Source organism: Ascaphus truei, chromosome 3 (genome assembly GCF_040206685.1).
Source record: "Ascaphus truei isolate aAscTru1 chromosome 3, aAscTru1.hap1, whole genome shotgun sequence".
NCBI lineage: Eukaryota > Metazoa > Chordata > Amphibia > Anura > Ascaphidae > Ascaphus > Ascaphus truei.
In genome coordinates this window covers 59,197,875-59,225,181 of record NC_134485.1, presented here as the reverse complement: position 1 = coordinate 59,225,181, position 27,307 = coordinate 59,197,875, and the positions used below count along the sequence as shown (strand labels likewise).

Genomic DNA, 27,307 nt, shown 5'->3' with positions numbered 1-27,307 from the left:
TCTGCAGGAACGCTGGTATTCTGTTCAATTCATTGCTCTGTAATCTGTTCTGGCACTGAAACAGTTAGGGTCCCTTTAATAAGTAAAGGCAAGTTTATCCATTAGTTTGATATATTATGCTGTTTTATAGATAAAAGTTCTGTTTCTCATGAGTGAGTTCTTTCTCTGTATTGTGTGTAAAATGCATCTTGCGAAGGAGTATCATAACCAGAAATAGCACGTGCTCCTATATACACACACACACACCACCCCCCCCCCCCCCCCCCCCCGTCTTCCCATAAGAGAAGGCACAAAAGCAGCAACACTCAGATAAGCAGGACCAAAACGTTGGGTTTATAGTGTGCTGTTTTGTCACTGCTAATACATGTCTTTTTGCTTATCTGAGTGTTGCTGCTTTTGTGCCTTCTCTTATGGGAAGACAGAGTTTCTATATTGATTTCTATGGAGCATGCACCTTGACTTTACATTTGTTGCTTGGAATGCTGGCTGCTGCTTTTTGTTTTTTATATATATATATATTCACCAAGATAACTATACGCAGAAATATTGTGCTTTAATGATATATATATATATATATATCATTAAAGCACAATATTTCTGCGTATAGTTATCTTGGTGAATGCAGTAAATAAAAATATAATTTGTAAGAACAATCACATGTCTCAGGCAGGTCTGCGACCCTGCTATCCGGTAAATATTTCCCTGTAGTTTCCTGTCAGTAATGGAAAAGGTGTTTATTTTCATAAATATTTCAGACTAGAATATAGAGAACCATATGGTATGACTGCATAATTGTTAACCCCCCCCCCCCTTTCCCGATGTTATTTAAGGTGTTCTGGTTCATGCAATGTTAAGTCACTTGTGCATTTTGCCTCTGTGGATTTTAGGTCTCCGGAATTATCTACTTTATTCGCGCAGTTACATGCAGTGTAATTAGGTATCTCTATTGTACAAGGTACAGTATATAAAAATCTAAATTCAAGATAAGATTCATTGCACAGCAGTTTGATGTCGCCCATATTTTGCACTGTGCAGAGACCTACAAGTCACATGCTTGGCTATTCTTAAGTACTAGAAGTTGGTACTGTATTAGTGGAAGTCTGGGTTTTCACTGCTCCTCTGTCTTCTCTGTAAATGTTCAGCTCACTGCCCTGTTTATTGCTTCATTTGAACAATCATTCACCAAATCATGCTGATAAACCTCTGCCTGTGCAGGTTAAATTACTTTATCCTCTCTGCATCAAAGTATTAAGTTAAATTTTTCTTTTTTGTTCCATGTTGCTCATCTGCAGCCAATGATCATTTTTTAATTGATTGCTTGAATTAATGGATCATTATCTGTCCTCCCGTTATCCTGTGTGGGCAACGCTTATTGTGCCGGCGATGCGACAGTCAGGCTACGGTCGCTGGAAAAATCAAATAGAGATGACTTCCAGCGATCGCGACCAAACCGTTGTGTCGCGCATACTATAAGAGCACGCGACGGTAGCAATGCATTTGTTTTGCCGCGACGTCGCTGTCATCGACACTATAAGCGCAGCTTTAGGCTGCGTCCATAGATGGACCAGCCGTGCTGAGGCGTGCGGACGCTCAGCGCTGAGCCCCTGCATCCTCAATGAGGATGTCTTGAGAGGGGGCTCACGCGAGCGTCCGCAGGCATGCTCAGACTTTGGAGTTTTCAGCCGAGCGCCAAGCTGTTTTTCAGCGCGCTGTCGGCTGAAAACATCCAATCAGCTTTCAGCAGCGTCAACGTCACGGCGCCGTGACATTGACGTCAGTGCGTCGCGGGCGATTGGCCCAGCGACGTCACTGCCCCGCCTCCAACCACCTCCCCCCCCGGCTCCCTTCGCGCACGCTGGCTCGCCTGCAAGTCCGTGCAATCGCGCTGACTGAAGCAGGCGAGCCTCAGCGTTAGCGCGCCTCCGCTCTCCCCACACCTCTATGGCCCGGGCCTTAGACTACAATGCTGACAGTGCAAAATACTTTCCGAATTGGATTGCATTTTTATACTGTTCTCAATATTCTGCATGCATGTTGTGTTTTTTTTTTTTGTGCAAACTTCTGCAGGCATATTTTAGGAACTGTACCAAACTCCACAAGGGAGTTTTTACATAAAATTGAGTCCTTGTAATGTGAACATTCACAGATCTTGTTAGGTAACACCTACATGAAAGCACATGTGCAGTAGAAAGACAGGGAGGATGATTACAGCCCCGCGGGCTCCCTGTCTTCCTACTGCACTTCTGCTACATGAGCACCACCTGGATTTAGAGGGAGGATGACTGCAGCACATGGCGTATCTGAAAGTGGCAATACAGATTGCATATATTTTTGTTTTAATAGATACAGCAGTTGCTGAACTTTAAAGGAACAAATCATGATTTTTAATTTTTTTTATTGTTTTAACATAGGTTTGAAACAGGGGGTCTCCAGAGCCGAACCCCGTTAATTTCTGCTCCGTGACCCCCTACTTCCCCATGATCCAGACTTACGTATGGGATCATGGCAAAGTTTAAAGCTCCTGCATCACATGGGCTAGTAGGAAACTGCACCAGATGATGTCACGGCTTCCTATTGGCTTGCAGGGTGCGAGAGCTTTGAAACTCCGCCTTTACGGGACCGCTGCTAGCTGAGGGGCTACCGGCACCCCCTACGGAGTGAAGTATCTCCAGAAGCAGGGATCCACGGAGCTTAAATGAATGGGGTTCTGCCATAGAGATCACCTGCTTCAATCCTATGTTTAAAAAAAGGAAGATTTGCAACAAAAAAATTGCCTGTGCGGATTTCTGCTTTAATGAGGTGTAAAGCTGCCGATCAATTACTTGCTCACGTGATCGATCAGCAAAGATCCTGTTTTCAAAAGGTTCACAATATGGTTGCCTATTTTCAAGCTTTTGTAAAGGGTTGCTACCGCAACCCAAGGAAGCTTAGTACATTAAAACTCATTTAAAAAAAAGGCATAATGAGTGGGGGGATGGGAGGGGAGAGGATGCTGTATTATGTAATACTACAGTGAATTATAAAATAAAACACATAGTATTTTGAATGTATTGCTGCTGGAAGTAGACCAATAATAAATATTAAATGTCCCGGAGGGGTCTGTTCACCCACCTCCGTGAATATTCCATGCTGATTCTGTACGCAGTTGAAGAATTTCTGTGCCGTCTTGCCTTTTTTTTATTTTTTTTTGTGAAATTGTGGCATTTCATTGGAATAGAAAGTAGGTTGCTGTGTTTATACGAGGGGGGGTGTTATTTGTCAAACACTGTTAGGCTGTAGCCCCGGTCTGCTGAGAGCTGCAGGGGGAAAGACGGGGGCGCGGCCGTGACGTCACCCGACATGTTCGCCCTCATTGGCTGAACCGCCTGGGGGCGTGGCCTAGCGCTCCGTCGCGACTACTGATCTCAATTTTCTTGAACAGGCATTTTTGTCAACACAGCGCGGCGGCCCCCGCTCACAGCGGGCCAGGCCCCATTGTGGGCGGCCCTTGTCCCTGCAGCGTCCGCCACAGCAGGCGCTGCAGTAGCCAAAGGGGACCTGGCCTTACGGATCAGGGGGGAGGAAACACCAACTCGTGTACATTAACCCATAACGGAACCTGATGAATGTTGGGGCTCCATGTTACACGATGCCTATTAGTTTACCATCAAAATCAATTTTTCCTTAATGCATAGATTTCCAAATCCATCTAATAGTTGTAGAAAAAGGGGATCCTTGTCCATTAAATCTAATTCATATCTTTATGGTGTTACTAGCAACTCCAGAAGTTTGCTCCCCTCAGTGGGTGTTCTATTTATTTTTCATAAACGCAAAGGAGAGAGAATAAATTTGACACTTCCTGAGCTTTAATTTTAACCTCAGATTTTTCTCTATCAGACTAATGGCTAATTCCCTTCTCTACAAGCTCACTCAGAGGGTTTAATATTTAAAAGTAAATTGGAATAACATTTTGCTTGCTCTTAATGTCATAAATCTATTGAGAGATATTGATCTGGATAAGTGCAGCAGGAAGCTTTTCCAGTGAGAGCTTCAGGGATAATTTATCAAAGAAGCCTGCTCACATCTGAAAACAAGGAACGTTGTGCTCTTGGAGACACACGTGTGTCACTTTTTTACCCACCATAACTTACACACACACACACACTCTCTCTCTCTCTCTCTCTCTCTCTCTCTCTCTCTCTCTCTCTCTCTCTCTCTCTCTCTCTCTCTCTCTCTCTCTCTCTCTCTCTCTCTCTCTCTCTCTCTCTCTCTCTCTCTCTCTCTCTCTCTCTCTCTCTCTCTCTCTCTCTCTCTCTCTCTCTCTCTCTCTCTCTCTCTCTCGCAGCGCGGAAGCGGAACACTTGCCAGGGGACTGGGCAGTTTCCAACATCATGATTGGCTGCTGCTGGGTAATGTAGTTAGTCAGGAGCACGTTTGTGTGATGCTGCATCTCCTCCGAGTGTTGCACATGTTGCCTACCACTAGGATTTTGGTGCTCAGAAAGAAAATGTTTTTTTTTTTAAGTGTGAAAATTATAATCTGAACTTTAGAGGATGTTTTACCCTTGTTTCTGTTTTCTCTCCCTTACTCCATGGGCCCGACCAAGAGATCAAACCCCATTTGAAAAGGAGGGCATTACCGAGTCAGCATTGCAACTGCAAACATAGCAACATGTACAGAGTATACAAACGAATCAGTACTCGTGGCTTAAAGCTGTTAGTATAAGATTGGTGTGCTTAAAACAGTGATTATTTTGCTTCTTGGACAGTCTTCTGTTTGGCAATTGTTTGTTTTTTGCTCCCAGCAGGTGACAATAGAGAAGCTGTAATTATTATGATTTTGTCCTTGGTTCAGTTTATTGCTGACTTCAGTGTTTACTGTCTGACACTTCCCAATTCGCATTTTTACTCCAGCAGAGGAATTGGTAGTAGGTGGGGTGTAAGGGAAGTACCACAGACCCCATTGGTCATGGGAATGGGCCTGAAGAAGGGTCATTCCGCCCCAAAACGCTGCCCCCCTCATCCCTACAGATTACTCATGCTTTCTGTTGTCTTGTACTACCCAGTGTGCCCTTTGTCCTTTCCTCACCCTCTTTCCCTTCCTTCCCTCCCCCACCTTGTGAGTTCCCTTCCCCACGCCGCCACTCTCACTGCTAACCATTGTCACTTTGTATATACAAAGCATCTCTCTTTTTTTTATATACAATATACAGCTCAACCCCCTTATAACGCGGTGCTTGGGGTCCAAAGAATCACACCGCGCTATTAGCGGATCGCGTTAGAAATAATGTATTATTGTATGCATTGTACAATAAAGTATTTACGACCCCAATAATCGTGTTGTAAAGTATTCATAAATATGAAAATTGGGAGCCACCCTTGCATCGCGCTATAAGCGGATCTGCGTTGTAACAGATCGAGCTATAACGGGATTGAGCTGTATTTCTTTTTTTCTTTGACATAAACCTGTTGTTGTGCTCTCGTTTATTTTGAGTGCTGGGAACCCCCTGCCCCCCCCCCCCTTTTCCTAGAATATTGTGTAGGAGGGTTAGGATCCCTCATTATTCCTGCGCACCACTAGAACGTTTGACGAGCTATATTTTGCTTTTGAGTGCTGCCTATACACCGTACTTTTTGTGGATATTGCAATAGTTTGTGTTCTAACAATTTTAACTTCGATTTTAGGTATACAAACCAGCTGGCAGAGCTTTATCTTGTTACATGAAGCTTCTATGATTTATAGATGTACATATCACATCATTTACAGTTTTTGTGGTTTTCAAGGGTTAAGCAGAATATTTTTTGGTAATTTATATGCAAATCCTTTAACCCTACCTGCGTAAAGTTGCAACTGGATAAAACAGAGGAAAAGTATTAATAAAATAGTAACAATATTTCCACTTTGGAAGTGAAATCAATGGTAAATGAAGATCACTGCGCCAAACTAGTCTGTTCAAATAAGGGATACCCTGTTGTCCATTCCTAGGCTATATGAATTTCTTTATGGTTTAATTGCCCAACGGTAAACAGTCTCAGGAAATGACTTCTCCGTTGCGACATCAAGTACGGGTGGTCGAAGCCACAACCCTTACTGGACGTCTGTCACAGTAAAGAAGTCTTTTTCCCTGCGCCGATCACCCTCTAACTTTAGCATATGACCCGTTGTTCTAGTGCTCCGCTACACCTTATTTATACTATAAATGTATTGGAAATGTTATTGTCTCCTTTTATGCTTGTTAAGGTCCTTTTCGGATTTCTTAATGCCGTTCTGTTTTTAATTTCAAATAGAAGGCCTCATTTTCTGTTCAGATCACAGTTTTCTTAAAAAAAAGTTATTGCTGTATCACAATAGTGCCACATTGTATGGGTTTTTTTTTTCTTTTCTCATTGTATACCAGCTGTTGCTGCTCCTTGGAACATGGTCATGTTAGTAATGACTGAGAGCTGCCAGTAGAATGGTTGGCGGCATCTTCCTACTGTACACTAATTCTTACTGGTACTGATTGATTGAATATATATATATTTAATTTGTGAGTGAAAACTATTGTCCAACTGTCACGGGAGACCAGTACTTTTACACACAAACCACCGGGATCACTAGCACCAGACAGGACAAGGTTGTTGAATAAAATGAGGTTTATTCTGGCATGCCAGCAGACAAAACAAAGATGTACAAAACAAGATACAATACCAACTGGGGGCCTGAGGAGTAGTCTCTAGCATCGCTAGGTACAGGGGCCTGCTTCAAGAAGGCTTGCCCTGTCTGCTTCTCGTCTGGGATCTGAGTGCTGATCACACAACAGCCCCTCTGAGATCTTTCCAGCTGGTCACAGTCAAGATCCAAACTCCTCCACAGAATGTCTCTGTCTCTCTCAGATGCTCTCCACACTCCTTCCCAGAGGGCCTCTCCCTCTGTTAGTCTCTGAAGGAATCTTAATTCTCGCATCAGCAGCACCCCTTATATATCCCTCTGTTTCTATTCTTTACATGGGACAGGGGCTGCAGGCCAATCCGAGCACGGATTAAGTTAGTGCCAAAAAAGCCCGGGCAGGGACGTTCTAAGGCACTGAAGACTTCCCATTGGGTTGGAGCCTCAGTTTGGGCAGTACAATGTAAAGGGAAGTGGTGCAAGCGGTCACTGCAACGGAACTCAGCCAATAAATAAATAAATAAAATCAGCTTTATTGAACTTGAATGCTGCACATCACAGAGAGCACCTCTGACGCATTTCGTTCCGTTGTGGAACTTTATCAAAGAGTAAAAAGCCTCTCAACACGGGTTTCTTTTGTAGGCAGATCTCTTTCAGTGATTGGTTTGAAGAAATCGCAATCAGTGGTAGGCAATCAATTAATCATGTTAATGAGCCATGAAAGAGATCATAGTGTCCAACAGAAGTAAACCAGTATCTAGACCCAAAACAAACAACACATATCAAAACATCACGAAAGACATATAAAGATTAAAAAACAAAAACGGGTGATAAGCAGCATCAATAACATGAATATATAAATATACCGAAGATAGCACATATGGATTAATAGCCCAATGGAGAAATGCAAAAATTACATGATACATATAATGTTGTCAATTTGTCAATAAATCAATGTTGGTAAAAAAAATCCATAACATATCAAATGCTTGTAACAGATATAGCCGTCAATGCATAAAATGGAATAATTGTTAGAAAAACAATCAAAAACCTGTGCAAGAACAGCCGAGCATGCAGATAGACCCATAATAAAATATAATAAAAATTATATATAAAATGATATAAGTGATGTGATGTACCTAGAGACACACTCCTAAGACTCCTCAAACCACTAACCCTGAAGGAAATGTTTCAACTCCCAATCAAGGTTAATGCCGTGTGGGTGAAGAGTGTTGAGAGTGTATATCCAATACATCTCTGGTTTGTTTAGAACATTTTCCCTGTTACCACCTCTAGGGTGGCATGATATGTGTTCTATTGCTGTAAAGGAAAAATTGTTAATACTACCTTTGGAGAGAAGTGTCTAGGCACGGGGTGATTTAAATCTCTTTTTTATCAACCGTACATGCTCGGCAATTCTGACTTTAAGGGGCCTTGTTGTACGGCCCACGTATTTATGTCCACAACCACAAAAAAGAACATAAATAACAAAACTGATGTTGCAATTAAGAAAATTCTTTATATAATATTTTCTAAGATTCTCGATTATATGTAATGTATCTGGTATGGACTGCATATTGACACATAGAACATTTGCCACATTTGAAAAAACCTTTTGGTATACTCTTGATTAGGGAATTTGGACCTGGAGTCAAACATACTTGGCGATAAATGAAAAGCCAACGTTTTAGCTTTACGGTAAGAAAATCTAGATCCACTTTTGACAATATCACGAATGTCCTTGTCCAACAACAATGTATGCCAATGTTTGGATATGATGTTACAAATTTGTTGGGACTGAGAATTGAATGTACTAATAAACATTGGACTCTTAGCGTTGTTAGAAAGTGATTGGGAGTTGAAACATTTCCTTCAGGGTTAGTGGTTTGAGGAGTCTTGGGAGTGTGTCTCTAGCTACATCACATCACTTATATCATTTTATATATAATTTTTATTATATTTTATAATGGGTCTATCTGCATGCTCGGCTGTTCTTGCACAGGTTTTTGATTGTTTTTCTAACAATTATTCCATTTTATGCATTGAAGGCTATATCTGTTACAAGCATTTGATATGTTATGGATTTTTTTTTTACCAACATTGATTTATTGACAAATTGACAACATTATATGTATCATGTAATTTTTGCATTTCTCCATTGGGCTATTAATCCATATGTGCTATCTTCGGTATATTTATATATTCATGTTATTGATGCTGCTTATCACCCGTTTTTGTTTTTTAATCTTTATATGTCTTTCGTGATGTTTTGATGTGTGTTGTTTGTTTTGGGTCTAGATACTGGTTTACTTCTGTTGGACACTATGATCTCTTTCATGGCTCATTAACATGATTAATTGATTGCCTACCACTGATTGCGATTTCTTCAAACCAATCACTGAAAGAGATCTGCCTACAAAAGAAACCCGTGTTGAGAGGCTTTTTACTCTTTGATAAAGTTCCACAACGGAACGAAACGCGTCAGAGGTGCTCTCTGTGATGTGCAGCATTCAAGTTCAATAAAGCTGATTTTATTTATTTATTTTTTGGCTGAGTTCCGTTGCAGTGACTGCTTACACCACTTCCCTTTACTACTACATTTTGGCTGGAGCACGCAGGCAACTACTTGCTGACTGGGGAGCCGTGTCTCCCTCACAGCGTGAGTGCCCGGGGCCGCCCCTTTGGGACACCAAGGAGCGCTGGAGCGCACATCACGCTGTAACCGTCCCAGCACAACAACTTCTTCCTTGCGATGACGTCATCCACAAGAGCGGCGCTTGTTCAGCTGGGGGCAGGACTACACGGGCAGTGAAGACACCAGGTCGGGTAAGGGCAGCAGGTGATAGTATCCGTGAGTACACGAGAGGGGCATCCTATGGCTGCTTCTTATCCTGTCTCTATCTATCTCCTGCTCACTTGCCCCCACCCAGGTATTTAGTCTGATTCCAGTTTTCTTTATGACACTCACTTTTATATTGTATCAGTGTCAGCAGAGTTGCCACTTTCACCATTGTGTTGGTCAGATACTGCCTATTTATACAAACACCCAGTCGTGTGTGTGGTTGTTGAGCACCAGACATTGTGAGGTTCATTCTCCTTGCTATACATGGACAGTACAATGCTCTTACTCCCAGATCTGATCAGCAGCCTTTCACCTCCCCCCAGGAGTTCTGACACCTAGCTGTCCCCAATACTATCATTTCTATAGAAAGCTTCAACTAAGTGGATTGCTTAGTCTTTCTCCATAGAGATGACAGTAACCATGGAATATCTCATTTGATTTCTTGCAGCGCTGACACCCAAAGCACATTACAGAACAATGTTGATTCACTAAACTGTGGGATTGCATTTACAGGGAATAATGTGTACAGGCTTTGATATACATTCTTACAGACATCGTGCATTATACATTCCTTGTTCTCCCCAGAGATTAAATACATTTGGCTGAAATGAGCCTTACATAGGTGGCCAAATTACATAGATTTAGGGGTAGCTAGCTGGGTTTTGAACCCAGTTTTGTGATGCCAGCTAGTCCTACAGTCACATCTCCCACCTCAAGATGAAGGCTCTGGGGTAGTCACCCCATCGGGGGGCTCCACAAGCCTGGAAATCATTGAGGTGAGTTGGTCTCTGGGTATGTTCAGCCGGGAGAGACCATCTGTGCTGCCGTGCCCGCTGCCCTTAGCGAAGTCCAAGTCCTGAAGGGCATGACTCCAGGTTACTCAGGTCCGAGTCTCCCCGGGCATCCTCCGCAACCAATTTACGGGGTCGTGCTCCACGATCCCCGCATAGGGCTTCCCACATACATAGGGCTGCCAGCGCACCTGAGCCCAAGAAGTGGCCAGGCACACTGGCAGAGCCTGTAACACTGCTCCGCACTCAAGGGACCAGGCTGCAGCACCTCGAACCACCTCTTGGTCACCTCTGTCAGGAGTCTGTCTGGGACGATACACTGTCTCTCCCTTCTCTTATGGTAGCCTTGCGTCTTCTCTGTTTCGTTCAACATGTTCGTTCTCCCTCCGCCGAGATCTGGTATGCTGTCCGGTGGAGGGGTCTGTTATCCCCGGTGTTGTTCGGGTGATCAGGTGGATGAGTCCTGCTCGCCTTCTCCATAACCAAGACCTAGACTCTCTCCACTACCTCTCGCGTCTGCTCCTGCTGGGGAGCTTCGAGCTGTGGACAGGCCCCCCCTGCTCCACTGAGCCTCCCTGCCTAGCCTCCCCTAGGACACTGGGGAGAGCCTGGCTCTCCCGATTTCCCACTGGCGAGCTGCATACAGCCAACACCGCTGACCCACTCACAGCCTTAGGCTAAGGCCCCGGTCACGGCGCTCTAATGCGCGCCCGCGCTTTCGGCTGCGCGTTCCGGCGATTCCCCGGTGTGCAGCTCACTGCAGGAGCAGAGACCGGGGGGGGGCGTGCCGGAGGAGTGACGGGGGCGCGGCCATGACGTCACCCGGCAGGTTCGCCCTCATTGGCTGAACCGCCGGGGGGCGTGCCTAGCCGCTCAACGCGAGTTCCTGCTCTCAATTCTATTGAGAGCAGGAGTAGCTCTCGCGCGAGCCGCAGCGGGCCCGGCGCCGTTGCGGGGAGGGCTCTGGTGAGCGCAGCGTCCGCCACAGCGGACGCTGCAGCATGCAGCGGGGGCAAGGCCTTGTGCTGTAAGGGCTTAAATAAACCTGTTGACAGTCTCTGGAGAGCCTTTGCACTGTCCCCCAGCCTGTTATTGCTGGCAGACATCCCAGGTGCGGCCGAACACCGATACCTCCTGGGATGCCTCCAGCCCGCAGAAGGTTTGCACTAGCCGGGCTCCGGTGTGAGCGGCCCCCTGATGCCCTGTCAGCAGGATCTCCTTAGTCCCCTGCAAGCTTTGTTCCCCACACAGGGACACACTAACTGGCCCCTCCGTGTCCCCTGTCTGACCGGAGCAACCAGGGCTGGCTCCCAGTTTATAAGCACACAGGATCCGGGGAACTGATCTGGCATGATCTTGGAGGCAGACTCTGGCTCCTGAGGTCTTATGCCCTCCAGATCAGTGTTTGCCTGCACCTTCTCCTGGGACCACTTACTGAGCTCTGGCCGTTCACCCTCAGTTAGTTTGACAGGGGAATTGTCAGCAGGCATGTCCAAAGGTTAATCTGGGTCTAACTTACCGGCCTGGTCTCTTCCGTGACCCTGGAACATGCTGGCTCCAAATGCAGGGGAGCGGTGATCACGGCTATTGGCTCCAAAAGCGTGGGGGGGGCATAAACCACTGTGATGGACGGCGGCTCCAAAGGCACCACCGCAGGGGCAACTGTCAGACTTTGGCTCCCTGTGACTGGGGTCACAGGAGCATCCTATCCTGGTAGCTTCACCAGTTTCCCCGTCCGTGGGAGCTGTTGCTCTGGGCAGACCATTTCAGGCTGCCCCAGAGGTACTGTAGTTCTGGGGTCCCTCAGGCCAACTGCCTGCTGATTGCCTGGGACCCCTGTATGCAAAAATCTTCCATGGACCGCTTGGTCCTCCAGCCTGATGGCTGCACTCTGCTGCCTGTCATGCTGCATCTCTGCGCCGCTGGAGGGACCGCTGGCTGGGTCCGTTGCTTCTCCGGCTGCACAGCTGCTGTCTGTTCCTTTGCTGGGGCTAGCCTGTTATAGGCTGTTGGCCCTGTAGCTGGGGAACGTTGCCCCGGATTGGGGTTACTTGAGCACGATACTTTGAAGCACTCCATGCGCGGATGGTACGTCCGGTCTCCCAGGGAGCACCGGCCCTCATGGGCATCCTCTGTCATCTTGGCAGCCATGAGGAAAGGCACCCGTGTGGTGCCATCCTCAGCCAGCACAGTCGCTCTCACGGAGGCAGGTTCGTCGGCAGGTATGTTTGCAATGTCTCGTTTGACCTCAGCCTCTCTGGCTCCTGGATGACTCCACAATGACTTGGTGCCTTTGGAAGAGTCCGCTACTGGAAGTGCTCGGCTCACCGGCACTATAGCGCGGTTTAGGACCCGCTTCTCGGGCTGCGCCAGTTTGATTACAACTGGTCCTCTCACTAGGTGGACAATGTGCCAGCGAAAGTCCTCGGTTATGTCTGGACCATACTCTGCAAGGAAATTCGCACAAACTCTCCATAGCAACATACTCAGCCAAGCCGGCCTCATACCACTACGGGCCTCCGCAAGGCCCATCGTATTTCGGCCGTCACAGGTTTGTACAATGTTTGTCTGGCACAACTTGTCCTGTGGTCTTGAAAAATCAAGGCCATCTTTGAGCTGTGATTTCCCGCAAGAAATCCCACCACAAAGCCTAGCGATCCCACCGCTGACAACAGATAAAGCCTGTCACAGGAGACCAGTACTTTAACACAGAAACCACCAGGATCACTAGCACCAGACAGGACAAGGTTGTTGAATAAAATGAGGTTTATTCTGGCATGCCAGCAGACAAAACAAAGATGTACAAAACAAGATACAATACCAACTGGAGGCCTGAGGAGTAGTCTCTAGCCTCGCTAGGTGCAGGGGCCTGCTTCAAGAAGGCTTGCCCTGTCTGTTACTTGTCCGGGATCTGAGTGTTGATCACGCAGCAGCCCCTCTGAGATCTCTCCAGCTGGTCACAGTCGAGATCCAAACTCCTCAGAATGTCTCTCTCTCAGATGCTCTCCACACTCCTTCCCAACGGGTCTCTCCCTCTGTTGTCTCTCTGAAGGAATTCTCTGATCAGCAGCATCCCTTATATATCCCTCTGTTGCTAGTTTTTACATGGGACAGGGGCTGCAGGCCAGTCAGAGCACGTATTAAGTTAACACATCCCTGCTCTGGCTTTTTTTTTTATTTATTTATTTATTTATAAAATATTTTACCAGGAAGTAATACATTGAGAGTTACCTCTCGTTTTCAAGTATGTCCTGGGCACAGAGTAAAACAAATAATACATGGTTACAAATACAGTTACATAAATGAACAAGGTATACATTTATATACAAGACATTGCATGCACAGTTAAAGAAAATATATATTATGAGCGTATGAAACAGTTACAGACCAGATTAAAGTGTGAGACAGCCTTAGATTTGAAAGAACTTAAGCTGGTGGTGGATATGAGAGTCTCTGGTAGGTTGTTCCAGTTTTGGGGTGCACGGAAGGAGAAGGAGGAACGTCCGGATACTTTGTTGAGTCTTGGGACCATGAATAGTCTTTTGGAGTCTGATCTCAGGTGATAGGTACTGCATGTGGTAGGGGTGAGGAGCTTGTTCAGGTAGCTGGGTAGCTTGCCCAGAAAGTATTTGAGGGTGAGACAGGAAAGGTGAACTTTGCGCCTAGACTCTAGTGATGACCAATCTAGTTCTTTGAGCATTTCGCAGTGATGTGTGTTGTAGTTGCATTGGAGAACAAAACGACAAATTGAATTGTAGAGGGTGTCAAGTTTGCTAAGGTGGGTTTGAGGAGCCGAGCCATATACTATGTCTCCATAGTCAATAATTGGCATTAGCATCTGCTGTGCAATACGCTTTCTGACCAGGAGACTTAGGGAGGATTTGTTCCTGTAAAGTACCCCTAGTTTGGCATAGGTCTTGGTTGTCAGGGTATCAATGTGCATCCCGAATGTTAAGTGGGAGTCAAACCATAAGCCCAGGTATTTAAAACTAGTGACAGGTGTTAGGGTGGTTTTAGCGTTGGTTCTAATCAGGAGCTCAGTCACTGGAAGCTTTACAAATTTAGTCTTGGTCCCAAATACCATTGTTACAGTCTTGTCAGTGTTTAAAAACAGTTTGTTTTGGGAAATCCAGTTTTCGAGTCTCAAAAAGTCAGACTGAAGTATGTGTTGAAGGTCAGAGAGGCTATGGCTGTGTGCATACAGGATTGTGTCATCTGCATACATGTGTATTGAGGCTTCCTTACAAGCTGTGGGAAGATCATTAATGAACACTGAGAAGAGTAGGGGCCCCAGAACAGAGCCTTGCGGGACACCACAAGTGATATCCAGGGGGTTGGAGTTAGAGCCTGAGATGGACACATGTTGGGATCTTCCTGATAGGTAGGACTGAAACCAGTTTAAAGCATGTTTCCCTATTCCAGAGCTCTGGAGTTTGTTAAGCAGGATAGCATGATCAACTGTGTCAAAAGCCTTTGCAAAATCTAGGAATACTGCACCAGTGAGTTGTCCCCGTTCCATTCCACACTGGATTTCATTGCAAACTTTTAGCAGGGTAGTTACGGTGGAGTGTTTGGGACGAAACCCAGACTGGAATTGGCTAGGGAAATTTGTCTTGGTGTAGAAATCGCTTAATTGGGAGTGGACACATTTTTCCATAACTTTGGATAGAATTGGGAGAAGTGAGATTGGCCTGTAGTTTGAGACAGTGTTTTTGTCCCCACTTTTGAAGATTGGGACAACTCTGGCAGTTTTCCAGGTCTTAGGGATATGGCCTGCAGACAGGATAGAGTTGACTATGGACGCAATTGGTTTGGCAATGGCTGGGGCACCAAGTCGTAGGAACCTAGATTGTAGTAAGTCGGGTCCACATTGGCTGCTTAGTTTTAGTTTGAGGAGCGCTTGTGTAATCTCCTCTTCAGATACTGGGCTAAATTGAAAATTGTGGGCAGTGTTGGGAGGGGGTGGGACTATAGGGGTACTCCCAGGATGAGATTCAGGTTTGGGGTTTGTGCTGCGTTTCGCTAATAAGTTAGTGGCACACCCCACAAAGTAATCATTGAATGCATTTGCAATGTCAGTGGGGTTTGTCAGAGTAATATCCCCCTTAGTGATATTACTTGGTTGTTGATGGTTAGGAGGCTAGAATATATTGTTGATAACCTTCCAGAAATTAGCTGGGTTTGATGTATTCTGGAGGAGATTGTCAGAGTAATATTGTGCTTTTGCATGCCTTGTTTGCCTTGTGCACACGTTCCGCAGGCATCTGTAGTGATTGAGATCCTTGGTAGTGCCAGTTACTTTGTAGCTTTTCCACAAGGCATCCCTGAACTGGTAGAGTGCTATAAGGTCAGGTGTAACCCATGGAAGGTGGGCCCCCCGTACCCTTATTTTGCGTAGTGGAGCATGGGTATCGCAGAGTTTTAAGAACTCGGATTGGCACTAAGACACTGAAGACCTCCCACTGGGTTGAAGCCTGGGAGTTTGGGCAGTACAATGCTCTTACGCCCAGATCTGATCAGCAGCCTTTCACCCCTCTCCCCCCCCCCAGGGGTCCTGACACCTAGCTGTCCCTAATACAGGTAACCCTTGTTATAACGCGGTCCTCGGGGTCCACCCCGAGACCACCGCGTTAGTAACGGGGTCGCGGAAAAAAAATGGCCGCCGCATCAGCGCATATTCACCCCGCGGGACAGGAGATGGGAGCGGGGATGTCCCTCCGGTCCCCGCTTCCCCCTGTCACTGCGTGACAGGCCGCGGGACAGGAGATGGGAGGGGGGATGCCCCTCCGGTCCCGGCTTCCCCCTATCACCGCGTGACAGGAGATGGGAGTGGGGATGCCCCTCCGGTCCCGGCTTCCCCCTGTCACCACGGGACAGGAGATGGGAGGGGGGACGCCCCTCCGGTCCCGGCTTCCCCCTTTCACCGCACGCGCACGGCGAACGTGAGGGGTGCCTGCATAACTTTGTGAACTGATCGCTGTCGGGATGTGCTGCTATCCTATTCTGCTTTGGAGACAGGTAATAGTACAGTCTCCGGAAGACTGCTCACCCCCCCCCTCCCCCGCCGCAGCACAGGGCCCTCGCGCCGCAGTACAGGGCCCGCCGTAGCGCAGGGTCGTCCTGCCACTCCGCCGCAGCGCAGGGCCCCGCCACCCCCCCACAGCACAATGACGTCCCACGCCCCGGGCCGTACCACCAACCTACCCCCACCTACCTGCCCCCCGCGCTGCACCGGGCCATCCCACCAGCCCCCGCAGCATCGGGGGCCCCCGCTGCCATCACCCCTCCACCGCAGCACCACCCCCACCTGAACGCAGCGCCCCCCCCCTGCAGCCACATGCCTCACCAATCATCCCCAAGGTAAGGCTAATTTATCTATATGTGTATTGGGAGGTGTGTGGTGTGTGTGTGTGGTGTGTGTGTGGTGTGTGTGTGGTGTGTGTGTGGTGTGTGTGTGGTGTGTGTGTGGTGTGTGTGTGGTGTGTGTGTGGGGTGTGTGTGGGGTGTGTGTGGGGTGTGTGTGGGGTGTGTGTGGGGTGTGTGTGGGGTGTGTGTGGGGTGTGTGTGGGGTGTGGTGTGTGTGTGTGTGTGGTGTGTCAGTGTGAGCAGTGTGTGGCAGTGTGTGTGCAGTGTGTGTGCAGTGTGTGTGCAGTGTGAGCAATGAGCAGTGTGTGGCAGTGTGAGCAATGAGCAGTGTGTGGCAGTGTGAGCAATGAGCAGTGTGTGGCAGTGTGTGTGTGTGCAGTGTGAGTCAGTGTGTGTGCAGTGTGTGTCAGTGTGAGCAATGAGCAGTGTGTGTGCAGTGTGTGTGCAGTGTGAGCAGTGTGAGCAGTGTGAGCAGTGTGAGCAGTGTGAGCAGTGTGAGCAGTGTGAGCAGTGTGAGCAGTGTGAGCAGTGTGAGCAGTGTGAGCAGTGTGCAAAAAAAAAAAATTTTAAATTTTTTTTTTTTTTTTTTTTTTAAACGGGAGCCACGGGAAAACCGCGTTATAACCGAATCGCGGTATAACGAGGCGCGTTATAACGGGGTTTACCTGTACTATCATTTCTATAGAAAGCTTCAACTAAGTGGATTGCTTAGTCTTTCTCCATAGAGATGACAGTAACCATGGAATATCTCATTTGCTTTCTTGCAGGGCTGACACCCAAAGCACATTACAGAACAATGTTCATTCACTAATCTGTGGGATTGCATTTACAGGGAATAAAGAATACAGTCTTTGATATACATTCTTACAGACATCGTGCATTATACATTCCCTGTTCTCCCCCAGAGATTAAATACATTTGGCTGAAATAAGCCTTACATAGATGGCCAAGTTACATAGATTATGGGGTAGCTAGCTGTGCTTCAGCCCAGTTTTGTGATGCCAGCTATCCCTACCGTCACACCAACAACTATTCTAACTTGAACCTTTTTACTGCTAAAAGTGTCAGTAACCAGTGAGTATGTAGCGCTCTAGCAGCAAAGGTTAATGTAAAAAAAACAAAGCAAACTTGCTTAATGTTATAGGCTGCACATTTTTAAAGCTGCAGACCAAGCAATATCCTACGTGTGTGTTATAAATCAGTTCTGTACTATACGAAAATACTTGTAGCATTTTTTTTAAAACTCTAAATGACATTTTTAATGTACTATAATGTAACAAGCATTTTTTGTTTCTATAGCAACCATTTACAATGTCACATCCCCTTCCTCTTCTGAAACAGTCTCTGGCACACCCCTTTATGAGCCCTGCCCTTTCACTAACAGTGCACCAATTGTATATAGTAACTGCCTGGTCACATGATCTTCTCCACAGAACTTTGCATCTTTGGTCCTCTACTGCTTCCTGGACAGCCATTTAGTGAACCCCAAAGCTGAATCTTCGCCGATCGATCGGCAATTTAGCTAATTACTTATCATTGTGTGGATTGTACAGGCATACCCCGCATTAACGTACGCAATGGGACCGGAGCATGTATGTAAAGCGAAAATGTACTTAAAGTGAAGCACGACCTTGTTCCCACTTATCGATGCATGTACTGTACTGCAATCATCATATACATGCATAACTGATGTAAATAACGCATTTGTAACAAGCTCTATAGCTTCCGTACAGGTAGGGAGACGGTTTTGCTGTTCAGTACGTGCTGACAGGCGCATGCGCGAGCTGCCATTTGTCTATTGAGCGATATGTCCTTACTCGCGAGTGTACTTAAAGTGAGTGTCCTTAAACCGGGGTATGCCTGTATTGATGCACATATTAAAGGGGAAACAAATAAAATAAAAATAAGGCAGCTTGGACTGCTGCTTTAATTGAATCCATTTGTTTTTTGTTTGCAACAACATAATTTTTTTTTTTCTTTCTATTTCTAGAGCCCTTTGGTTAAAGCCCAAGCAGCAAAGAACAAAGGAAACAAGTATTTTAAAGCCTCAAAATATGATCAAGCCATTCAATGTTACACAGAGGCCATCGGTCTTTGCCCTCCAGAAAAAAAAGATGACTTGGCTACTTTCTATCAGAACAGAGCAGCAGCTTATGAACAGCTGGTAAGTGTATAGAATCAGAATAGTATGTGATATAGTAGTATAGAATAGTATGTGATGTAGTAGTATAGAATAGTATGTGATGCCACTCAACCTTTCAGTATTTAATAATGAGCTCTTAATGTTAAGGCAGTTGGAAAGATCTGTAATGTATTTTTGAGGAGTGTGGCAGCCTCATTTAGAAACAATTGGGTTGAATAAAAAAAATTAAAATAGTCTTAATAAATTCTCATCTCGAAGGTCCAGTGCATTGCTGCAGTTTCAATGTATGTTTCAAAACTAAAATATGTATTATTATTTTTTCTAGGCTATAACGGCCCGTTTTTGTGCTTGTGAGATGTTTTCCTCTGTGGAGATCAATCCATGTATTTGGAGATCAATCCATGTATTTCAGCACAATCTTTATCAGAGTAAAATGATTTAATTAAATGTTTTATATTTTGGTTCAGATTCCCTTAATTAGCATGTATTGTGTTCCACATGCCTCCTTTCAAGGAGAAAGAAAAGTGGATAAAAGAAAACTTAAACCCGGAGAGCATTACTTTAGATTATCAATATCCATATCTGGATACTAATTGGTTTAGTGCCTTTCCGTAGTTAACTGTAATTACAGGCTAAAGCTGGTAAATTCCATCCATGATTGAAATCCCTGCTCTCTGATTGGTTAAAATTCCGGGCATTATCCAATCAGTAATGGTCCGGAATTTTTTGGCAGCTTGCCAAGTTTTTCAGCCAATCAGCTTTCAGTTTTCATTCACAAAGAGTGAAATTAGCTCTCAGACAAGGGAGGTAATTGGACAGGCACCAGCAAGGCAATGACTCCTCCCCTCCCTACCTAAAGAGCGCTCGGCACAGGAGAGTGAGGGGAAAGGTGTGGGTGTAAAGGGGCCAGCAGTGTTTTATTAGTGTGTCTTCTGCAGTGTGTGGGTTTACATGGGGGCTGCAGTGGGTGTAAAGGGGGGCTGCAGTGGGTGTAAAGAGGGGCTGCTGGTGTGTGTTTTATAGATGTAGAGGTGGCAGCAGTTTGTTTTGTTGGTGTGTGTCTGCAGTGTGTTTTTTGGGTGTAGAGCGGGCTACAGTGTGTGTGGGTGTAGATGGTCGAGGAGGGCTGCAGTGTGTTTGTGTGTGGGTGTGTGGGTGTGTGTGTGTGTACAGTGGTCGACAAATCACCAAAAAATCTACTCGCCACCTAGTACCACACGTGTGCTACTTGGGCCAATAGGAGCTCGCCACGATGTTAAATCCACTCGCCCAGGGCGTGCAAATGTATAGGTTTGTCGAACACTGTATATATGTGTGTGTGTGTGTGTGTGTGTGTACAATTTACTTTTAATAAACTTGCAGTAAATGCATAAGAATGTAGACAATCATGCTGATAAAAATCGATGACTACAAAAATTAAATTTTTATGAAAAAAAAATAAGCCTACATTTAGCCTATAATAGTAGTAATCACCTGAGAACAGGGCATTACTGGCCAATAATGCCCTGTTCTTCGGGGATTATTACATTGCATTACTCTTGCTAATGGCTACTGGCTGCTAAGAACTGAGAAAAGAACTGAGCAGTAAACTGGAGGCTCATTTAAAAGCTTTAGTTTATTTAGGACAAACTTTTGGCCCTTGGGTCAACTACGATAAGTTCTTATAACAATATTAGTCTACCTGTGAGTGTATGCACCAATGATTGACATGTGGTGGTACTTTGGATCTGAAAATAAAAAAGTGACTTCATAGCTAAAATACTAGAGGTTTTTTTATTATTTATTTATTATTATTATTTTTGCAAACTTGCATTTTTAATTTATTTTTAAGGAAAGGGGGTTTATTTTGGCACCTCCTTTTATATTTTAACAATGATAAATCTTGCTATATTATATTTATATTTTAACAATCTAAAGAGCTGTGCCACAATGTTTAATTAAACTCTTTTTTAATCGGACACGAGCATTACTTTTTAAGCCATGTTGACCACTATTGGGCACCCAACATTACTAAACCGGCAGGACCCCGATGCATGTTTTGCCAGCTCTATTTGGTGTGCCTCTCTCAAAATAAGTTATTTGATCAACTCGCTATTATAGAGATTTTTGCTTTGATATGTCTAATATTAAATGCCGTTTTTGTCTGTGGCGCTGGGTATGTTCTTAGGCAGGGACTGAAACAAGTATCCCATACAAGCCTCGTATTGTTGGTATCGACTCATTAGTCATAGTACCATTTCCTCCCTAAGGCTGAGTCCATAGAAGGCACGTCCGTGCTGAGCCGTGCGGACGCTCCGCGCTGAGCCCCTGCATCCTCCATGAGGATGTCTTTAGAGGGGGCTCACGCGATCGTCCGCAGGCGTGCTGAGGCGCTGGATTTTTCAGCCGACAGCCAAACTTTTTTTCAGAGCGCTGTCGGCTGAAAACATCCAATCAGCGCGGAGCAGCGTCAACGTGTTGACGTCGGTGAGTCGCGGGCGATTGGCCCAGCGACGTCACTGCCCCGCCTCCTGATCCCGCCTGCTGGCTCGCCTGCATGGGCATGAAATCACGCAGATTTCAGCTAGCGAGCCTCAGCGGCCTCAGCCCTGCTACCCCCTCTATGGCCCCAGCCTTAGGCTGCATCCACAGTACCTGTGCTGCATGCGCGTCAGCGAGGCTGGCGGCGCGTGCAGCCGATTCCCCTGGTATGCAGGGAGCTGCAGACCAAAAGACAGGGGGGGGTCGGGGGGGGGGTGCGGCCGTGGCGTCACCCGGCAGGTTCGCCCTCATTGGCTGAACCGCCGGGGGGCATGGCTTAGCGCTCTGTCGCGACTCCTGATCGCAATTCTCTTGCGAGCAGGAGTCACTGTCGGCAGAGCGCAGCGCCCCCCCCCTCGCAGTGGGCCCGGTCCCATTATGCAGCGGCTTTTGTCCCTGCAGCGTCCCCAACAGCGGGCGCTGCAGTAGCCATTGGGGACCTGGCCTAACCGTGCTTTCATTATTTGCAGCAAACCTGGAAAGACGTGGTACAAGATTGCACTAAGGCGGTGGAGCTGAATCCAAGATATGTGAAAGCTCTTTACAGACGAGCTAAGGCCCATGAAAGGCTGGATAACAAGAAGGAATGCTTAGAAGGTATTTATTTATATTGTCCTTTAATGGTTGTCCTGTCTGATAAATATAGTCTGTGTAAATGAGCTTGAATATGTATGATTTAGCCACAGATCTGTTGGAATACAGCATGTTGTTGCTCTGGTATCATTATATTAAGGATGCTTAATGCTGTTTGTTTACTTTCCTCTGCAATCCTCATATTTTGCCTGTGAACGGAAAACACGCCAAATTACTTCAATGCAGGTTTTGCAGGGGGGACATGTAAGCGTTTCTGTATGTCATACCGATCTCTACCGCCTTTAAATGTCTCTTGTTTAGGATCTTGAGCAGCTTTGTAGAAAGTGCAACACTTCCACTGTGGCAAAATACTCCAGTTTTAAGTACTCACTGTTTAATCATAGTTCATAAAGGCAGACTCTTTTCAGTGCATGGAGATGGTTTGCAAAGATCAGATCAAAACAAGGTTTTGCTGTCTTTGATTCTAGATGTCACAGCTGTCTGCATCTTGGAGGGCTTCCAGAACCAGCAGAGCATGCTGCTTGCAGACAAAGTTCTTAAGCTGCTTGGAAAAGATAAAGCCAAAGACAAGTACAAGGTATTTTTGATCAATGAAACCATGCATCTTAATTATAACATAAAGCACAACTTTTACATTGCCTGTAACCTTGTTCCAGAATTCACACTCCAGGCACATCCAGTGTAGACTGAAAATTAACTTGTTAACCCCAATAGTAAATTTGTAGTCTGCAAGTGAAACCAGTCTGTGCTGCCTTGTGGAGGGGAGAAAGTGTGAACAAACCACAGGAGTTGCCATGTGAATACACTAAGGCCTCGGTCCCGCTGCGCTCGTTGGCGCGGGCGGCGGGTCGCAAGTTCCCCACCAGCAGGGGAATCCTCGCGAGCCGGTCCCGGTCCCCCCTGGCTGCACAGAGCACTACACGCTGTAGCGCGTCAGCCGCTGGAGACACCACAGAATGGTGTTTTCTAGCGTTGACGCGTGACGTGTGTGGCTGTGAGCCAATGGGGAGGGGAGGCTTCGGGAGGAGGAGAGGCTTCGGGAGCGGGGAGGAGTGTGGAGTGAAAGCAGGTGAGTGCCTTTCTCTGTGTGTGTGTCTGAGTGCGTGCCTGTCTGTGTGTGTATGTGTGTGTGTGTGTGCCCGAGTGCCTGCCTCTGTGTGTGTGTGTGTGTGTGTGTGTATGAGTGCGTGAGTGCCTGCCTGTGTGTGTGTGTGCGCGCGTGTATGAATGAGTGCCTGCGTGTGTGTGTTTAAACTTACCTTCCAGCTCCAGCCCGAGTCCGTGGAGGGAGGGGGGGGAGAGTAGCGGGTCCCTCCGCTCAAGCCACGCCCCCCCTCCCTGTCAAACCGCGCCCCCCCTCCCTGTCAAACCGCCCACCTCCCGATCAAACCTCCCACCTCCCGCTCCGGCTCCCGCTCCCTACAGACCGCAGATCGCGGTCTGTGTATCTCAGCGCACCGCCTGTCAGCAGCGCAGGTGCGCTGACTCTGGGAGCGGGGCCTTAGCCTAATGCAGGCTAAGCCATCAACTGAGAACCACTCGAGCACTTTTCATGACCAAGCTTGAATTGACTGCAAAGTGATGAATACGTACAAGGCAGTTCTGCAATTCTTCAGGGAATCCATAGATTAAATAAAGTTACAAAACATGAACTGCTCGATTTTTAGTTTTTGACGCATTTTAAATCATTTTTATTCTCAAAATTAGCATTTTCCGTGACATGCATATATCCCATTTATTACAAAAAAAAGACAGTCCAAGCTTTTGTATTTGAATTGTTTCCTTAATTACAGTACATCTGGTTAGCAAATGAGGACACTTAAGATATTTTTTTTCAAAGAGGGCAGTGCTGAACTGCTGCTTACCTGTGAGCTAGGAGAATGAACTGCCACTTTCCTATTGAAGTATCCTGCTGAGAGTTGTTTAGTTTTGTGGGGGACTGCTTTATTACTAATAAGGACTTGTTCCTCCTATGTCTGAAGTGCACTAAGGGCTGTAGGATGTTAAGTTGCTATTTTTCCTGTTCCCCCATGACCGTGGGCACCATAGGGGTTTTCTCCATCCTTAGCTTGAAGTAGGACCGGAAATAGTTTCTGCAGGTTTCTTCCTGTCCTACAGCTAGGAGTAGAGTTTTTATTAAAGGGGTGTCAGCCTCTCCTCCTGAACTCAGACGTCCGCACTGTGGGTTGCAGATGTCGGAGGCCCCAGCGACCAAGGCAGGCTGCATCTGCAAAACTCAGAAGCAAGGCAGCTCAGCAGGGATACAGTCTGCATTTGGTATGTCATGTGGTCTGATAGGGGGCCTGCGCACGCTCCCGCGCTGTATATTATGTCTGATGACATCAGAGGTGTGACGGAGCAACACAAGGCACTTTAAAAAGCCACTCGACAGCATGGTTCTTTGCAGACGTCAGCCAGCAGTGTTCAGCTGGAGCAAGCTATTAAAGGAGCTGAGGGTCGCACCTGCTGCAGATATGGGGTCGCCACCCGGGTAAGCAGTTCAGAGGGACCCAAAGAGAAACGAGATACTTTCCGGTCCATCAGGTAAAGATATGGTGGAATCAGAATGGGCCCATTTCTAGCATTGGGAGAGACTACGCTAACAATATGAGGCTGTATCTTTCCGCGATGCCATGGATAGCTTTCTGTGTAAATCCTACTAGTCAGTTAGTGCGGAGTGTAAGCCTGCGGTGTCAACAGCATCCGTGTCGACTACTATGTGCATATGGATTTCAAATATTGAGGAAGCCTTAGAGAAAGGAGCGAGCTTCAACCCCTAAGGCTGCGGCCATGGTGCAGTGACACGCACTGGGTGCAATCTAATCAATGTTATTCGATGTGCATGTCCACACCGCGTGTGCGCATGTACGCCTAGCAATGTACAGCACTTGGAGAGACGCAGGAAAATTGATTTCCATGTGCGCTTACGGGTCACATGACCCTTCAACAACAAATCAGTACCATTCAATGCGTGCAAACACACACACACTCTCAAACCTTGATCCAGGCAATGACATGCCCCCTCCCTTATGTGCCACGTCCCCGCTCACGCTTGCAAATTCCTGCAGTAAAGGCTAGCGCTCATGCACAGTTGGTGACGTCACAGCTCTGAAGCAGGAGCGCGCATCGCTGCACCGTGGCCGCATCCTAAGAGCGCTATCCAAGATCAAGCTGGAAACGGACTATATTGCTGAAGCGTCGGATGTGGTGAAGTTAGCTGTAAGATCCATTGCTCTTTCAGTAGCAGCGAGAAGAGCCTTGTGGCATAGACAAAGGGTAGCGGCTTCTGCTTCAAAGAATAACTTGTGCACATTACCATTCACATGGAAGAAATTGTGTACAATTATATCCAAAGCATCAGGTGACGAGTGCTTTTTCCTATCCGTCCATCAGACCGTACCATTGGATTATAGATTCCACTTCCTGAGGTAGGACACATCCCAATTTAGCTCTGCAGTGTCTTTTTCCTGTTCTGTCTGGTTGAAGGAGCTTGCACAGATTTTTGGGGGGCTCCCTCTGGGTGTCTCCAGCCAGCAGGTAACAACCTTAAAGGTGGAGTATCTGGGGATAATGGGGTCTAGGACGTCCCTTTTCTCAGACGAAAAGCAGCAGTAAGGGGCAGCTCACATCAGAGGCTGGGTCGCCTACACACAAGCGTCCATGTCGCTTATCTCATGGAGGCTGGTAGAACCTTAGCCAGCATCCCCAGATTCCCCCCCTACAGCAGCGCAGATGCTGCAACTGTGGTTGCTGCAGCTGGCTGTCGTGCAGAAGAGGGGCAAAACTCTGATCGCATCCCACGCAGGTTATGCTTTACTGTGTTGGCCTACGAGCCCTGATGTCAGTAAAGAGCATTGGAGCCTATATGAAGGCTAGGAGTTCTCGGCCTGGAATCTTACTCACAAAAAGTGACGGTGTCTGACATCACTAACAAACATCTTAGCCCTCGTGGACGACGGGAACTTTTGAAAAGATGGCACAGCAGGGCAGACAGCGATGAGGAAGGAGACGGATGCTTTTTCACAGAAGCCCTGCAGAGAAGCGGTCAGATTATGGCTTTAACTGTTGTCTTGGTGGCAAGTGGTGAAATGGGGTTATGTTCTGGCAAACCCTCAAAGCTCAGAGGTTGGAGCTGAGAGTAGGGGGGTGGGGGGATGTTATTCTTTCTTATGCATCCCACAGATGTCTGACCCCCACAATGCAGGGACTAAAGTTCCTCAAGACCCCAGCACAGTTGATGTTAGACCTAAGAAAGCAACTTCAAACACCTAACTTGCTTAGGATATGAACAACTGCTGTCTGTCGAAGTTGTGCGACACTTGCATAAAGCAGTTAGCAGTGGAAGAGAATCCTATCCAGATTCAAAGCAGTACACCTTTCAGTCTCCTAACGTACAGAAGGCACCCGGGCCATCTTCAGAAAGGGAAGAAACAGTGGCAGACAACAAGACATTACAAATTGGATGTACAAGCATCCCAAGAAGTAACTTTCGACAAAGTCCTTCAGGCTGTAATAGATTAAAATCCTTTTCCGTGTCTCTTATCACTTCCTTGCTGTTGCTGTAATAAAGCCAATGGTGGAATGTGAGGAAAGGGAAAACTTGCCAAAAACGTATTTTCCTTTTAAGTCCATCACTGTGTAACACATGGCTTTTCCTTCCATTGTATTTGGGGTTTCTAAAATAAAATTGTTTGAGGCAACCCTGTAGCCTAAATGATTGCCAACCATATACTACTATGAACAACACTGCAAAGGTAAAAGGGGAGGTGCCCTTTATAGGGTAGGTGCATGCTTTTTCCTGTTCTACCCCAGGAGGTAGAGTCTATAATCCAATAATACTGCTGTGATGGACTGAAGGAAAGTACATGTTTGGTAAGCCAAATTTGCCTTTTACCTCAGGAAAGAAGAGCAAGGAGATTCTATTCCTCATCTCACCAGTCTGAAAGGATGCAGTATAGAGATGCTAGATCCTGTCGGCCAGGAAGACCATTCTCTCGACTGGCAACTTGGAGCAGTGGATAAGGTGGTCTTTTTCTCTACCCCAAAGGAAGAGCAGCATTAGTCAGAGGGAAGTTTGCAAGAAAGTCAGTACAGTTGGAGGATGATTAAGTTCAGGACTGCTTGGGCTCAATCAATAGAATTGAAGGACCCACCTGTCTTCTATCATATGGATACCACCTGGTATTCAAAAAGGGACATGGTTTTAAACATTAAGATATCCTCAGACAAGAGAAGGATCCGAAGGAATGCACACTATTTTGAGATCTACTGCGAAACAGAGTTATAAGAAGAGTACCTCCAAGGACAAAGAAACAGGAATATATTCAAAGATTTGCCTGGTAAGAAAGACATCAGGTGGACTCTAGTCCTAGACCTTATGGAGGTGAATACTTTCCTAGAATTGAGAAGGTTGAAGATGTAATT

General features: G+C 46.4%; 1 protein-coding gene across 1 annotated transcript in view; it reads left to right on the top strand.

The window, feature by feature from the left end:
- The window catches only part of TOMM70 (translocase of outer mitochondrial membrane 70), a 48,158-nt gene that overhangs the window by 4,576 nt on the left and 16,275 nt on the right, over positions 1–27,307 (top strand). Inside the window, exons 2-4 of the mRNA XM_075594083.1 lie at positions 18,617–18,790; positions 21,760–21,886; positions 22,351–22,460. Of these exons, the coding sequence (XP_075450198.1) occupies positions 18,617–18,790; positions 21,760–21,886; positions 22,351–22,460 (411 nt within the window). The remainder of the gene's footprint in view (positions 1–18,616; positions 18,791–21,759; positions 21,887–22,350; positions 22,461–27,307) is intronic.